The sequence below is a fragment of the Salvia splendens genome, chromosome 5 (assembly GCF_004379255.2).
Source record: "Salvia splendens isolate huo1 chromosome 5, SspV2, whole genome shotgun sequence".
Lineage (NCBI taxonomy): Eukaryota > Viridiplantae > Streptophyta > Magnoliopsida > Lamiales > Lamiaceae > Salvia > Salvia splendens.
In genome coordinates this window covers 10455301-10470524 of record NC_056036.1, presented here as the reverse complement: position 1 = coordinate 10470524, position 15224 = coordinate 10455301, and the positions used below count along the sequence as shown (strand labels likewise).

Genomic DNA, 15224 nt, shown 5'->3' with positions numbered 1-15224 from the left:
TTTTATACTGTTAAATTTATGTAGTACAGTTTTTGTAATTTTTCATTCTCTTTAAAATAATTCAAATGACATATTTCCTTTGTTTTCAAGTTTAGAATTACAATTTTATACTATCAATTCTTAATTTAATTAAACAAAAGGTTTTGGAACAGAACCAAAATATTACTATATTACAATTTATTAATATAAAACTTCGATTACGATACAATTGCAAATCCATTTGATTTGAATAAAATTATTTGAAAGATAAACAATAATATAGGCCCAAATATTTGGTACAGTTTCAGCAGAGTATATTTTGATGCTTATCTAAAACTTTTTTGTTTTAATTTTTTTACTTTTGAAAGGTGTTTGAAAAAGTGATAAAGAAAATATCAAATTTAGTACTCGAATATATCATATTCAGTATTAGAGAAAGAGATAAAGAAAATATCAAATTCAGTACCTATATACGAAAGTCCTAAGATACCCTTCATGCCTTGGGGGTATTTTGGGTGTAAAATTGTAATGAATAGTGAAAAAGTACCATAAATGTGATTACACATTAGTTCAGGGACTACCCACGATATTTTTAAAGTTCAGGGACCATTGGTGTGCAAAAGTCATAGTTCAGGGACCATTTGTGTAGTTCACTCTAAAAGTTAATGTCAAATTTGGATTGATTTTTTGATATACCATAAAATAAGGAATGGAATTTGGAATTAGAATGCGATTTCTTATCAACCTAATTTTTACTAGACAAACGATGAAATTAATTGGAATACAATTCTTTCAAATTAAATTTCACTATTTCAGAGCATTTCAATTCCAATTCCAACATAATTACAATTTCACAATACCAAAAGGACACCGTAGAAATTTTTAAAAATAAGCTATAAATGTTACAAAATGATGTATTTCATATAAATAAATCAACATGTATGGTATAGCAAAAGGCTACTACAAGTGTGACAATCCAACTGCAATGGAAAACGATGTTAATACCATTTGCTATTTTTGCTACTTCGTTTTCACTAACTACGCAACCTATATTTGGCAACAGCTGCGGTATAATAAGAGGTTCAAGAGGTTGACGACTTCTCCTCCTTCCTCCCGGACAAAATCATCGATATCTGGAGGCCCCGACTGAAGGCTTGGTTGAAGAGAAGACGAGTCTGGAATTCAGACAAGAACGGGAACCATGACAGCACAACAACGGGCATGAAGATCACGAGTCCCATTATGGCTTCATAGGCCCTGGACAGTTCCATCACAGACACCCAAAGCCCAATTCCCTTCAAACAAGGCGCGCATGCTTGGGCAATCTGCCAGTTAGTGGTATTATTCAGATAAAGAAGCAACACATGTATACCACAGAATGGAGGAAGAAAAACGATAAACCCCAAATGCTTACGAGGATGAGGGCCCACCCGGTGGGCAAGAAGGCCAGTGTAGCAGCAAATATATCACTGACAGCAAGGCCAGCAACGACGAATAGCACAGTCATCACTGATGCAAACCCAAGGAATAGAAGTGCTTTCAGAATCCTAAACATGAGCTGAAAGTCTGTACTAAACTTTCGTCTCCCCATCGACACCATCTGCGGTGGAAACAACTCAATCATGAGATTGACCATATGCAGAGAGAGATAAGGGGAAATCCGAACATTTATACCTTTAAGACAAGAAGAACTGTGAGCATCACGAACCAAGACAAGCCATAGACCTACAAGGTGGATGATTTTGAGCAAGAGTGGTGACATGAAGGTATGGTGAAAGAAAAAGATGGTTGCTTTAGGGCGTACCAGGATATCCTTGCTTCCGTGTGATATTTTGAGGCGATAGACAATGCCATACTGGTATATGAAAAAGCGAGATGCAAGGATGATCTCGAGAACTCTACCCCTTAAGTTAGTGTATTTGAAGTGTTCCTGCTCTCCATTCCACCAAGATTCCCAACTTTTATCCTGTGCAATCCCAATACCTCCGCGGTTTCCCATCCACTTCTTCCAGTCCGTCCAATCATCCACGGTCTTTTGCCAGTGAAACCCGGATGGGTTGAAAACGAAAGGAGCAAACAACCAGGAAGCAACAAGGAACCACATTGAAAAGGTAATGAAGAAGTACAGTGATGAACTGCGGTAGGAATGCCCATATACCTCATACACGATCAAAAGCATCAAAAGCTCCAAACCTTTGACAAAGTGACTGCGAGAATACATTCTGTAGTTATCGGCAAACTTGGCATGAAAGACGACAAAACCACGACCTGTGGCTCGGTATTTCGACCCTCCATGTAACAGTGTTCTACCATAATAGTGAGCTTTTGTTCCAAGCTGAAATGTGAAGAAGACAGATGCCAGCTGCAACTGCATGATGATCAAATCGCCAATGGCAGTTCGAAAGCCTCGTTCAAGGCCGATTTCCATCACCATTGGTAGCACCAGCAACAGGCCTAGCTGAAAAAGAGATTGAGTTGCCAAAGCCTCCTCAAGAGCTTTACTCTGACGAATATAAGGATCATCCAGAATTCGCTTTTCCAAACCACTCAAGACCATGTATAGTCGTCCGTATAAGAAGACGTATACGATAAGCACGGTAACCTGGCGACAAATAACATCTTATCCACTCTTCTAATTTGCAAAGAAACTATAAGTATAAGAAATAGGTGTAATCTCGCATACCATGCTACTGAAGTAAAATCCGACTGTGGTGAAGTAGAAGGACAGCATTCTGTAGAAATCAAACCTACGTCCAAGCCGATAGACGTCTCTGCTAAGAGTCTGCTCTCCGTTTCCATTTGCAACCTTCGCCTCAAACAGAGATATCTGATTCATACCAACATCCCGTCCCTTACCCACTTGGATGTATTCATTATGCGTTACATAGCCGTTCCTCAGTGTTGAATTGTATCCTGAAGGTATTAACTCAGTCAAAAGATAAGATGAAGAATAAGAGAATATTACTATTGAAGAGATTTTAGATATTTATACCAGAAAATATATCTTCACTTAAGTTAATTGTTTTTGAAGCTTTGCTCAAGCCACCTCTTGTCAAATGAAAGATTCTGTCAAAAATATCAGGATGCCCGTAGTGGAACCTTACCCTGTAAGTATAGAAGAATTTGAAACATCACATCATGATATTAGGACACATAAAATATAGGAGGATAGACCAGAAAGATAACATTACCTCAAAGGGTTTGCCAAAATCCTTTGCCCAATAGTCACAAAACTAGTTTCTTGATTGGACATGAACCAAGCAAGTGATGAGACACTATTATAGAAAAGAAAAGATCAGTGAATGCACAGCATTGTATCATGGGAGATTAGTTGTCTAATAATAAAAATAATAATAGTATCCGTTAGCTCTTCAAATGGAATGACAAACCTTCCTGTGAAGATATGCTCCCTTAATCCCAGAATTGTCGGTCTTCTCCGCTGACGTTTTAAGAATTCCTCCAAAACATTGCGCATCTTGAAAGCTTCCTCAAAATAATTGTCCTGAGGGAAAATAACCATTAATATGATGATGAAAACAAGCAAAGATGAAATTTATAGAGAACATTTTAGACAAACCTGATTCATGTCTATTGTTTGTAAGGCTTCTCCACGGGTAAAAATGATAGCATGGTTTTGATTCTCGGGTTTCCCCTCCCCGATTTTAGCTGGAGGACCTGGAAGCTTGATACGGTATATTTCCTGGGGTTGCAATAAAATGATGTCATTAACAATCACAGGCCAAAAAGAAGAAATCAGGTATGAATCATTTGCAACAGAACACGGAGGTAGTCTTTTCTAGTACCTCGTCCAGCTTATCCCCTCCCTTGACCAAGACAGAATAATAAACCTTCTCAGTTTTCTTTTCTACTGTCTCCTCCCTCTCATCAATATAAGCAACACGCAGCGTTGGATGCCTGGAAGATCCATTACAGATTTTGAACTTAGTCAGTGTAAGATCGATCTATAAAACTAAGTGCTTACTTTCACTTACTCCAACATGAGGCTCAGAATATTGAGATAGTGGCCACGCTCTCGAGGATCGCTAGACATCTTTTGTGCACCATAGACCTGGCAAGACACAACATAAGTGAACTTCATATCTGCTAAAGCTTGTGCTCTGTCCTTAAGAGTTTTGTAGTTATGGTGAGTCGTATCAATGGCCCGATAGCCACCAAATATAGCTGCAAGGGGAACATTGAATGCCAAAATCAACAGATAGCTCCAAATAAAGATAAGTGATTTGCTACAGAAAAGCATTGAAATGTATGTGTGAGAGAAATATTAAGAGAGAGGCCAACCATCATCATCAGCAAAGTCCAGAAAGCATTGAAGTTCTAGGGCCTCCCTGTAATACATCATACCCCTCACTGGATACCCAGCAAGAAAAATAAAAAAAGGAAATGTCCGTCAGAAATGTATATTCACATTGATTTTCTCAAATATATGCTTGTATATCTAACCTGTTCGAGCAAGTGTCTGCCCCCTGTAAGATACCCAATAACGATCCATTTCATTATTGTCTCTTTTGAAATAACTGAGTTTGGGGTCTGTGATCCGCTCCATATAATTATTCCATTCATCTTTTTTGTTTAAAAACAGAACAGCGCGACAGTTTAATAAATGCCTGAATTATCACAGTAATTGCAATACAAGATGGATTTAGAACTCACCTGGATAAATTTGCTGAAGGTAAAATAAAGTTGAAATGCCATCCTCATTTTCCTTTTTAAGCTCCTCCGGTGAGTATAGAACATCTTCTCTATAGTATGGCGTCAAAACGCTGAAAAATATAACAGATTCAAAATTGCGATAGAGTTGCAAGAGACTCAGCTCAACTATCATGCCTGGGGGTCATATTAACGTGCAAAGTATAGACAAGACAGATAAGAAACAGAGCCATTTTAGAAAAGCTAGCAAAGACAAAACATGTAACAAAAAAAGTAATACTCCATCTGTCCCTTATTAGTGTTCTCATTTTACCATTTTAGTTTGTCCCTCACAAGTGTTCCCATTCCACCTTTGGAATTACCCACCACAAACCCCTTAAATTTTCCCCTCACTATATCAACTTATTTACATCAAAACCAAGCATCGCCCACAGCTCATCTAAACACTTACCTAACATCTGCAATAAAGTGCAATACCCTATAATAAATGTGGTCATCTCTAAACACTTACCTAACATTTATTAAAACTCGTGCCGAAAAGTTGGGAACATTTTTAAGGGAGGGAGGAACAAAAAGAAATGAAGCATTGGCTACATGTTTTTCGATTACGATGATCAATGGAATGATTTCAAAAGGGTAAGATTTCAGAGTTGAACTAGAATATGCTCCTGTCCGCTTTTCAATTTATATCTTTCCAGATGGGAAATATTTTTATTTATTTTTGGAAGTGAGATGAGCATAACTACAGCCACGAGCCAGCAGACAAGCAACCCCAGACTTTCAACGTTAGATCATACCTAAAAGACAGCATGTTACGGACTTTAGGAGCAGGAGGCATTGTCATAAATAAAGAGTTGGCAAAGAAAGTAATGCGTCGCCGAGCTTCTAAATTCATTGGGACATTAATTGCCGACTCTTTCACAGTCAAAAGCAAATGAAGTCGAACGACCTGCACAATAGAAAAATAAACTAAATTTAGGATTAACAACATTAGGTCAGTTATAGAGAGGACGTAGAACAGTAGAAGACAAAATCTAACAAACTTTCAAGTTTCCAATACCTTTTCCTTCCAGGAGCTGCTCTCCAAGAGATTGATATTGACCTTCTCAAACTTCTGCTGTTCTTTCTCGTTTCCTTGATTGAAATTTTCCAAAATCCTGAAGAAAAGAGAAAAAGTTACATTTCAAAATACTGAAAATATAACATCACAGCCTAGCTGTTACAAACAATACGAAACTTACTTATGGCCATCAAGCATTACATCTTGAATGATAATCTCTATGATATCCTGGAGCTTGTTTATGATCTGAGATTTGTATAACTCTAGGTCTTCATAATCTTCCATCTGTCATTCAACAACTAACTCCATATTGATATCACAAGAGACATTCAACATCTAGATTTACTGAAGAGTTAGATTCTGAACATTCAAAATTTGGATCTTACAAGAAGTTTGAAAAATCTATCCAATTTTTCATTTAATAAAGGCAGCCCAGTCATGTCAAATTCCCTCAAGAATCTACGATCACGTATGCTGCTGTCAACTTTGTTGCAGATCTGCCTGATAATTCTGAAAGTTGGAGCAAGAGTTCAAGAAGTAACTCATCTCAGTAACATAGTAAGACGAAACAACATCTGCTTCTTTCTTCATAATTAGCAATTAAGATAAACTCAGCATGACAAGCCAGATATAGGTCTCTTACTCCTTATCTCCTTCATCTAGCAGAAGGCCAATTAGAACTTGCTTCAATATCTCATAGCATTCAATTACCGCAGACTTCATGAAATCATCGCTCTTGATTTTCCTGAAGAGTTCAGCATCATCGTTTTCCTTGAAATCTTTTGCCATGTCCAGTACTATTGGAATCTGATATCAACATGAAGACATTCACTCAAGAAGGAATATTAATAGCAATTAAAAAATGTGATAAGTTATCACCTTACTGGCAAGCAAGAAAGGAGGCCACTGGACAACAGGGACATCACTTGATGAGTAAGGCACAAGAAGCAGATCTCTCTCCCTGAAAATGGGTCCCATATAATCATTTTATCGATAAAAACTACTGTCATCAGGACAACCGAACTCTGAAGGAAAAGCATATGCTTTCCCATCTAAGAGAGAGAGATACCAGTGACTGATCAAGTCCTCATTTCTGAGAGATGATATAAACTCATTCCACATCTGAGAGAACTTTGCGATGTTTATTCTATCATACATGTCATCCTGCCATAACAGTTCAGAGAAATAAGAATGCTAAAGGCTTTCAGACATACATCGGTAAAGTGTGCAAACATTTTAATATGATAGTTCATTTGAATATTCGAAAAATGTTTCCCAACTGTCAAATCATCATCAAGAGATGTAGTACCCCTCTATGCCGTTTGGCTTCCCCTTTGGAATATGGAACAAGACGCTTGCTGAATGCTAAAGGAACATTTTCAAACCTTGCCCTTAACATGCCAAGGGTTCTAATCTAACAAAAGGAAATAATGGGTCAGGAAAGATTCTTGAAACATATTACTTAAGCACACCCACAAGTTGAAAAGGTTTCGTACGTCACTATCTCGCCACTTGACAGGGTCAAAATCACTAACCTCTCCAAGGTGGCTAAATGCACCATAGATTCCACCAATGATAGTTCCATATATAGCATACCATATTTGTGTGTCCATGAAATATACCTATAGGCAGATAAATTTTTCATGAATATTAAGAAGAAAATTGGTAGAAACATTTCATTGCAAGAGTGTATCTGGTCACGTACCAGAATGACTGGAGCCCAGATAGAAATAACCACGCCCATGTTATGAGTTGCTGAATTCCATATGCATAATGGTTAGATCGCCAACCACAGAAGTAATTAGAACAAAACCCAAACTGTTAAATCGAGAAAATATTACCATTTGGAAAGAAATCATGCCAATCATAATTACTGACAGTGATATTCATGATCGTCCTTGTTGGTTCAATTAACGGCAATATCTGATTTAAGACAAAAATTAAAGTCATATGAGAATTTATTAGAGAGCAGAAAGCTCATGCAAATACGCCAAACTTTTAAAAATAGAGGAATCACGTCTATGATCATAGAAAAAACTGAATATAAAAGACCAAGTTTCTATAGTTATGTCCAGATGAATTAATATCTTTTTGGGATCATTCTGTCAGACACAGCAGCTTATTGTCAGAAGAGCACAAAATCATGCACCGTGACAACAGATTAGAATGCTATAGTTACTCTATAGCATATATCTCTTTAAGTGTTTCCTCAAAGTCCCCAAGACGAATAGACATGCATACACCCATAGTCCCATACATACATACATATATATTTCTCGTCAAAGAGAACAAGGTTACCTCGACATAGTAGCTGAATGCTATCTTGCTTATTAGCAGGGTAATCCAAAAAAGCGTGTACCTGGAAAGAATGTTAAAAAAAAAGTAGGTAAGAAACTACTTCTTGGTATGATGGAATGGAGGAGCGAATGGAATGGTGATTCCTACTTCCATTCCTTTGCTTGGTATAATGGAATGGAATGCTCATGTAATGGCACAGAGGAGAGAATGGAATGGAAATTCAAAGGAATTGCCATTCCATTCCTATCTTCATTCATTCCTACCTTCATTCCATTCCACTCTCATTCCATTCCATCATACCAAGAAGGGTCTAAGAGATACTCTAGTAACTCATTTGAGACACTTATCACATCGAACTAGAGACAAGTAGCAAAATGGGGACCAAAAAATGAGATATTATCATTTCATATAAGAAATAAATCAGATGTCATGCTCATAATTAGCTTTTGAACTCTGAAACTTAAACCTTTTAGTAATTTTATATGTTTGGTGTAGTGGAAAAATGTACTAACAGTAAAAAGGGAACTAAGTTGATCGCTCTCTTATATAGTATACACAGATTTATGCATTTTTTAATGGTGAAAACGAAATTTTACTTGAAAAGGGAGAACATATCTTCATGCATTCCTCTTCCAACATACAGCTTTGGCTGGAACAGAAAAAGGATACATTAAACCATAATTATCATATACGTCAGAAATGCATCTTTAGATCAACTAACCTGAGCCCACCACATAAGAAGAACAATAATGCGCCAATTTGAGCGTTCCATGACTCTCCGCATAAAAGGAAACAGAAAGAGGAAGGAAGCTAGAATATTTGGTAAAAAGTAGATTGCAATGCAGTAATAATAAAGGTCTTGGTTCTGCCATTCTGCTCCCAAATTGTCAATTAATCTCATTATCCCAGTTGGGTTCTGAATAGATCTGGAATATGTCAGTGGCATGACTATAAGCCAAAATGTAGCAGTTGCCAATTTCAGGAGATATCGGAGTATCTGGGTAACTTTCAGGCTCCTCCAGGCATGGAAACTGAGGACAATGTCGAGGACAGCTACAGAGGGATGGTTGACATGTTATTTTTATATTAAGAATGATATAAAACAAGGCTCTGCCTCGAGTAACAAAATTGTGAGAATACTGCAAATGATGTACTGACACGCCCACACCGGCACAAAGAAAAACATACAATTTTGAAAACAGAAAGAAAAAAGACTAACAGGTACCTCTCAAAAAATTCAAAATGGCAGCAGTGATAAAAATGCTCAAAACACTTCTGAATACATCCTCGTCAAAAAGAACATTTGAGGATACACGTTGATGCCATGCAATTATAATCATAGCCTGATATATATCGAGGAACAGATAGTTAAAAGAAAAGGTGCAAAAAAATTAAACAATAAATGATAGAAATCCATGGGGTTCCACCCTAAAACCAATTGGTGATAGGAGGACCCATGAGACATATATAGTGGTTTCAGTTCTCTTTTGACACCGATTGGGATAGTTATATGTTACTTTTAGTTTCAATTGCCAACACCCTCCCTCAAACCCTTCAAGGTGAACCTTGGAAGGGTTGGACTTCTTTTAATCAGGTTGGACCAGTCCACTATCGAACTGGCCGAATAAGCTGGATCAGTCATTTTCTTAGTTTCAGTCCAGATATAGGGTCAGTTAAATTTGGCCCAGAGTCGACAACCTACTCTGATACCACGATAGACATTCATAAGGCTCCATCCTAAAACCAATTGGGTTTCTATCATAGTATCAGAGAGCAGAGAGAAGGTTGTCGAGGTTGCCGACCATGAGTCAAATTTAATTGATATAGCAGTATATCTAGACTGAAACTAAAATATGACAGTATATCTGGACATTAAATTTGGGCCAGTTCGAAGTAATAACTAATAAGCAGTATATTGTCACTACCATTCTAACACGAGAATATGCACATAATCTCCTCCTATTCTAGTGCATGAATCTTGAAAATCTTTTTGGATTGGCTTAAGATAAGATGATTAGAAAATGATGACACATTTTGAGATTTGATTTTATGTAAGACACATGAGGTTCTAAAATGTTGTTTCTAGATAAATATTTTCTGAAAACCCTCCAACTCTAATAAGAGCCATAAAACAACACAAGATGAATATATATACAGAACATCACAGAACAAAGTGAGTATAAATGAAGTACCTGGAGCACCAATATAAAGAAAATCCACATTCTGTCAAAACTCCTGTAAAGGTGCCAAAAGGTACGCACTTCTACAAAATTAGTCTTGGGCTTTCTCTTTCCAACAGTCTGGTTATTTCTCTGTCAACAAAACTGATTTAGTACCCATATTTCTTAGTTAAAAACATGAATTGAGAAATACCTCTAGAAAACCTGGGTACATACAAGACAATTAAATTTACAGTTCACAACTTCAAGCAAACATCTCTAATTTCAGTGAGTTTAATATTTTCTTCATGAATGAGTTAGTAGAGTGACTTCAGGACTATCCCTTGGCTGTATTTTCCTTTTACTTTCTTCTTCCTTTTTGTTTATGGTTTAACTTATATTTCACCAACATATCTGCTTTTCTAGATAAAAGGATTTTAAAATGAAACATCTATTTCATCTTGGTTTACCTGACTCAGTTTCCCCTTTGTTAGTGATAGCCAACCCACATTGCAAGTGGAATGCAACTTGGGTTCAAGCATATACCTTTGCAATAATTTAAGAAATAGTGACTTATGAGATGAATTATTTATCTTATTACACAGAATAAACAAGAAAGAAGTGTGACTAGAGAGGTCCATATATTTGTGTTTATCAACACAATGAATGTAGATATAACCATGTTATAGGACTCAATACCTTGTGCCTGGACTTTATCACTTCCGAATGCACAAAAAAATCAGCTTTTAGATCCAGTGGCCATTTCAACTTAAAACACCTCTTAGTCCTGATAAGGTAGGAAATGCAAGTCAACAAACGAAAAAAAAAAACAGAATTAGTACATAAATGAACAAATAATATACATAAAAAATTCAACATTTAGGTGCAAGAGGAATAATTTTAACAGTGACTTCACCAAATTAGATTTATACCAATAAAAGTATCTTTTGAAGGTCTCAATATGTAGAATCTGTGTTATGATAAGTTCATTAAATGTTCTGAAAAGTTAATGATAAAACATAGAGTTATGATAAATGAGTTACCAAAAGTATTCATTCAGATCATCATAGTTTCTCCATGCTGAATGGCTTGCTTTTCCTTCTTTGTTTCTCCTGGCTTCCTTTATTTAGAAGATAACTGAGTTAATATAAAATGAATAATTAAATAACTATCAAATACTAGATTCAAAGACTGATTTACCTTTTCCAGAACTTCATAAATAGGGGTCACTATCTTCTTCAAAAATGATTCCTCACCTAGTGGTACTAGTTGGGTAGCAGCTCCAGTAACGTGTTGAGCATTATTGAACAGAGTTTCATGCATCTCCTTTGCCATCTTGTTTTCCCAAACAGAACAAGTTATTCTTTTGAATACATATATAAGAATAATTATCAGTGATGTACTTGAACACTAAACAGAGAAACACGAAGAACTTTCTTTTTTTTCTTATACTAAAACAAATAGCACATATAATAGCATATCAAGTAAGATGTTATAAAATAATAGAAGTGAACGTACACAGTGAAAAATATAGCATAAGCACTCTGGCATAAATCGAATGTTGGAAGCTTCACCCCAAATAAGGAGATAAAGTCCAATGTACAGAAGCTGCAATTGTTGTTTCCTTTCATCCCGTGGACAGCTGTAAGCATGAAAATGAGATAGCTACATGACATTCTAATAAGGAAATTTCGGTAATAGTGCAATCATAATTTAGTCAACTTACTCCAGGTTTTGTTTAAGGTGTAGATATTTACACCACGACTGATAATTTTTAAAAATCATGTCCATTAAATCCTGAACCGTCTTGCCTTCCAACTGGATAACAGTTTTTCATCAAAACCATTAGTCTATTAAAAGAGGGGATCAAGGAAAAAATGGATTTACTTTGTATTCTCTGATTGTTTCCATGGAGAACAAACGACATACTTACATGTGTGTAAGTCTGAAGATTCTTGTTTCTTATGTCCATGTTAGCAAGAAGCAATATCAAGTGTTCCCTCTGATTAGCAACATTTCCTTTCTTCAACACCATAGAAGAATACAAATACATTGAGGTGAGCAATATTAAGCATCAAATTTCAGGAAAATAACAGTAGTAAACAAGAAAGGATTTGCAATGCAGTCAACGAATCAAACGAAGTGTAAGTGTGTGTGTGTGTGTGTGTGTGTGTGTCACAAAGGAGCCAAGGAAAATCAACATAAATATTTACCCTATAGGACTAGCAGTAGTCAAGTAGCAAAAGCAACAATAACACCCACAAAGTAGTATGCATACCTGAAATCCAAAACGTAAAGCAAGCCATTCAAGAATGTCATTGACTGGCCTCTCTCTTTCTTCAGGCATTTGAAATGTTGGAAGATGATATACATAACGAATAGCTTGAAGTGCTGCTTTGATCTAAAATATTTAATAAAGAAATATTCACTATAAGGTGGAGGGAAGACAAAAGTTCTGAATGCATGGGGACATGAATCAAGTATAGATACATCGCATATATAATAACCTCAGGGAGCTCCATAATTGCTGGTTTAACACCAACAGCATGCAAGGGAAGAATGTTGAAGTGCTCATATTGTTCTTTTTTCTCTTGAACATCTTTAGCATATTTCTGGGTCTGCATTTATTACATCATAATAATTGAATTAGAAATTCTTTTACCCCAGGATAGTACAATTCACTAGTATAAGAAACATAACCAAACCTCACTATCAACTTTTGCTGTCGGCACAACCGTCCTCAGCACATCATACAAGACAGTAGCAATCTGATAGATCTTTGCCATCTCCTCCCTTATAGGAAAAATTAACACCATTAAACTATCAAGTAAATTCTGTATTTTATTGATCTAATAATAACAAAGATTTGGGATTAAGCCTCACGGTGTTTTTGTATGTTCCCCCCTTTTGATATTGTGCTCATAGAACATCTGATAATATTTCTGGATTTCTCTGGGATCGTTACCTGCAAGCTTAGGTACTGTCTCTGCTTCTTCCTGCAACCATTAATTTTTAAACACAAACAAGACTAGATGCACTGGATTAATAAAAAACCAAGGCAAGCAACAGATTATGAGTTATGATCCATTTAAAAGTTTAAATAGAAGTGGCTACTTGTGGAAACTAGATACAATTCAAGTATTTGTCTAGAACACAGCACTGCATCTTCCTCTATCAACACAACGCTGCGCTCATGGCAGAAGGACCATTGATTAATCATATCTTTTTCTTGGTACACTGGTGAGCAGTGATGAAAGGTAAAAGAATCTTTTTCCTCTTTCTGCAATCCTATAGTATATTCGACAATCATCTCTAATAATCGCATTGACCTTCAGTTGTCATGTTCCTAGGCTGCGTCACAAATGCCAGCAGCTGACACTAACAATTAAAGAATTGTACACACAGTAAGTTATTATATATTGCTCTCTCTCTGTCCGTTACCGTTTCTAATTTCTTGGCAAGCATACAATGAACCTAGGAACAAATCTAGGAGACGGTATATAGCAAAAAACTAAACAAAGATGTAAGGAGTCAGGAGGTAAAGCTCAAAGACCAAAATCTCAGGAACAATGGAACATAATGCCTATAGATATCAAAACAAATTTCTAGGAAACTGAAATCCACAACAAGCCAACCTTTACAAGTCTGTGAAGTAAGTATGTCTTAAATTGCCTAACACCACGCCCAGTGGATGTTGGATCTGCCTTGTGCGCTTGCTCGAATGCATGAAATCGGCCTGGTCCATTTTTTCCGAAAAGAAAGAGACAGCAAAAGTAACAAATTACTAACTCTGAAGCACAACAAGAAAAAAATAAAGCAGAAGAACTTATATAAAAAAAGCTTAGATTCCATATTTTCATTTAGATATGACATCGGTCTACAACATCAAATTTAACAAGGAGGAACTGGATATCAGAGCTGTAGCATTGGACCAGGTCTTTTATTTCTAAAACTATTACTTCTAACTTCTTCGATAAGATTCATTGACCCAATGAAGAAACTAGGAGGTGAGAATTCTTGACGGTAACATAATAAACACTTGATGCAAAACTGAGATAACTGATAAAAGTAGAGAAAAAACTGGCTTCAAAAGTGGAAAGAGAGAGACGAAGCATAACATGCCAAAAACAACACTCGCAATAAATGAAAATGAGATATTGCTTTAACTAAAAATCTTACACAAATAAGCAACGCGGGGATTATCTTGCTCAATTTCATTAGCCACACGGAGAATTGGGGCAATGAAGGCCAGCGACGACGGCACCAGCTCACTGTCCACGGCGGAATTCTCGTCGGAAGGGTCCATCACCGTGAGAGCCCTCGTGAGCCGCTTGGACATCGACCGCGGCGGGCCCATATCGCCCTTGGTCCCACTACTACTCGCCATGCTATTCCTAACGCCACTCCCCTTCCCCTACTTGTACTCCGCAAACCCTCCAATTTCCCCCCCTTTCTATCACTCTCAGTTCTCCAGAAATCGCCTCCGGTTCCAGAATCCTTGTGGTTGCAGCTGAACATCATTCTGATTAAAGAGTCCATATATACAAAGGCGACAAGGATTGATGCTTTGATGAAGAAGTGGGGCAAATCTTTTTCTCTTTTTCTTGGGTTTCTCTGCAAGGAAGAAAGGAATTTAGGCGCAATAATTCGAAAATCGGTCGCTTTTCAAGTGTGTGAATCGAAGTGGAATGGGCATTTGGCTGCCTTGTGAATTAGATTTCCACTTTGTAGAAGGAGACGAAGAAGTGTCGCATATCACATACTGTAACTACCCTTTTCCCGCCCCTTTTGCTTTATTTCCTTGCCTTTTTTAAAAGAAAACTACTACTCCTACTATGCAACATCCAGTTTTATGTATATACTATAAACATAAATACATGGTTGATTGTTAATTTTTAGAATTAATCACAAACATTAGCTCTAACACAAGTTATGCTACTTTAATGGAACAATTGACAAAGCGATGCCTTCCAGCTCAATAAAATAGGTGAATTTATTTAGGGTATAAGTCATTGTATCGATTTGTATCTCTAGTATTCGTTTAAAAATTTAAAGAAAAT

General features: G+C 36.6%; 1 protein-coding gene across 1 annotated transcript; it reads right to left on the bottom strand.

The window, feature by feature from the left end:
• Window positions 1-879: 879 nt before the first annotated feature.
• LOC121804587 (callose synthase 7-like) lies at window positions 880-14959 on the bottom strand. Its single transcript, XM_042204192.1, has 42 exons — window positions 14344-14959; window positions 13800-13900; window positions 13048-13160; window positions 12870-12957; window positions 12672-12782; window positions 12443-12565; window positions 12098-12187; window positions 11891-11982; window positions 11683-11806; window positions 11365-11499; window positions 11208-11284; window positions 10864-10951; window positions 10198-10317; window positions 9231-9348; window positions 8727-9058; window positions 8602-8654; window positions 8006-8066; window positions 7549-7630; window positions 7413-7462; window positions 7243-7329; window positions 7017-7121; window positions 6777-6871; window positions 6587-6668; window positions 6351-6514; window positions 6094-6217; window positions 5889-5992; window positions 5708-5804; window positions 5445-5596; window positions 4651-4760; window positions 4441-4560; window positions 4279-4347; window positions 3972-4161; window positions 3783-3894; window positions 3557-3679; window positions 3369-3481; window positions 3171-3254; window positions 2972-3084; window positions 2663-2892; window positions 1784-2581; window positions 1654-1704; window positions 1394-1579; window positions 880-1304 (listed from the first exon to the last, which is right to left on the bottom strand). The coding sequence occupies exons 1-42, from the start codon at window positions 14549-14551 to the stop codon at window positions 1062-1064; spliced, it is 5718 nt and encodes a 1905-aa protein (XP_042060126.1). The 5' UTR covers window positions 14552-14959; the 3' UTR covers window positions 880-1061.
• Window positions 14960-15224: the final 265 nt, after the last annotated feature.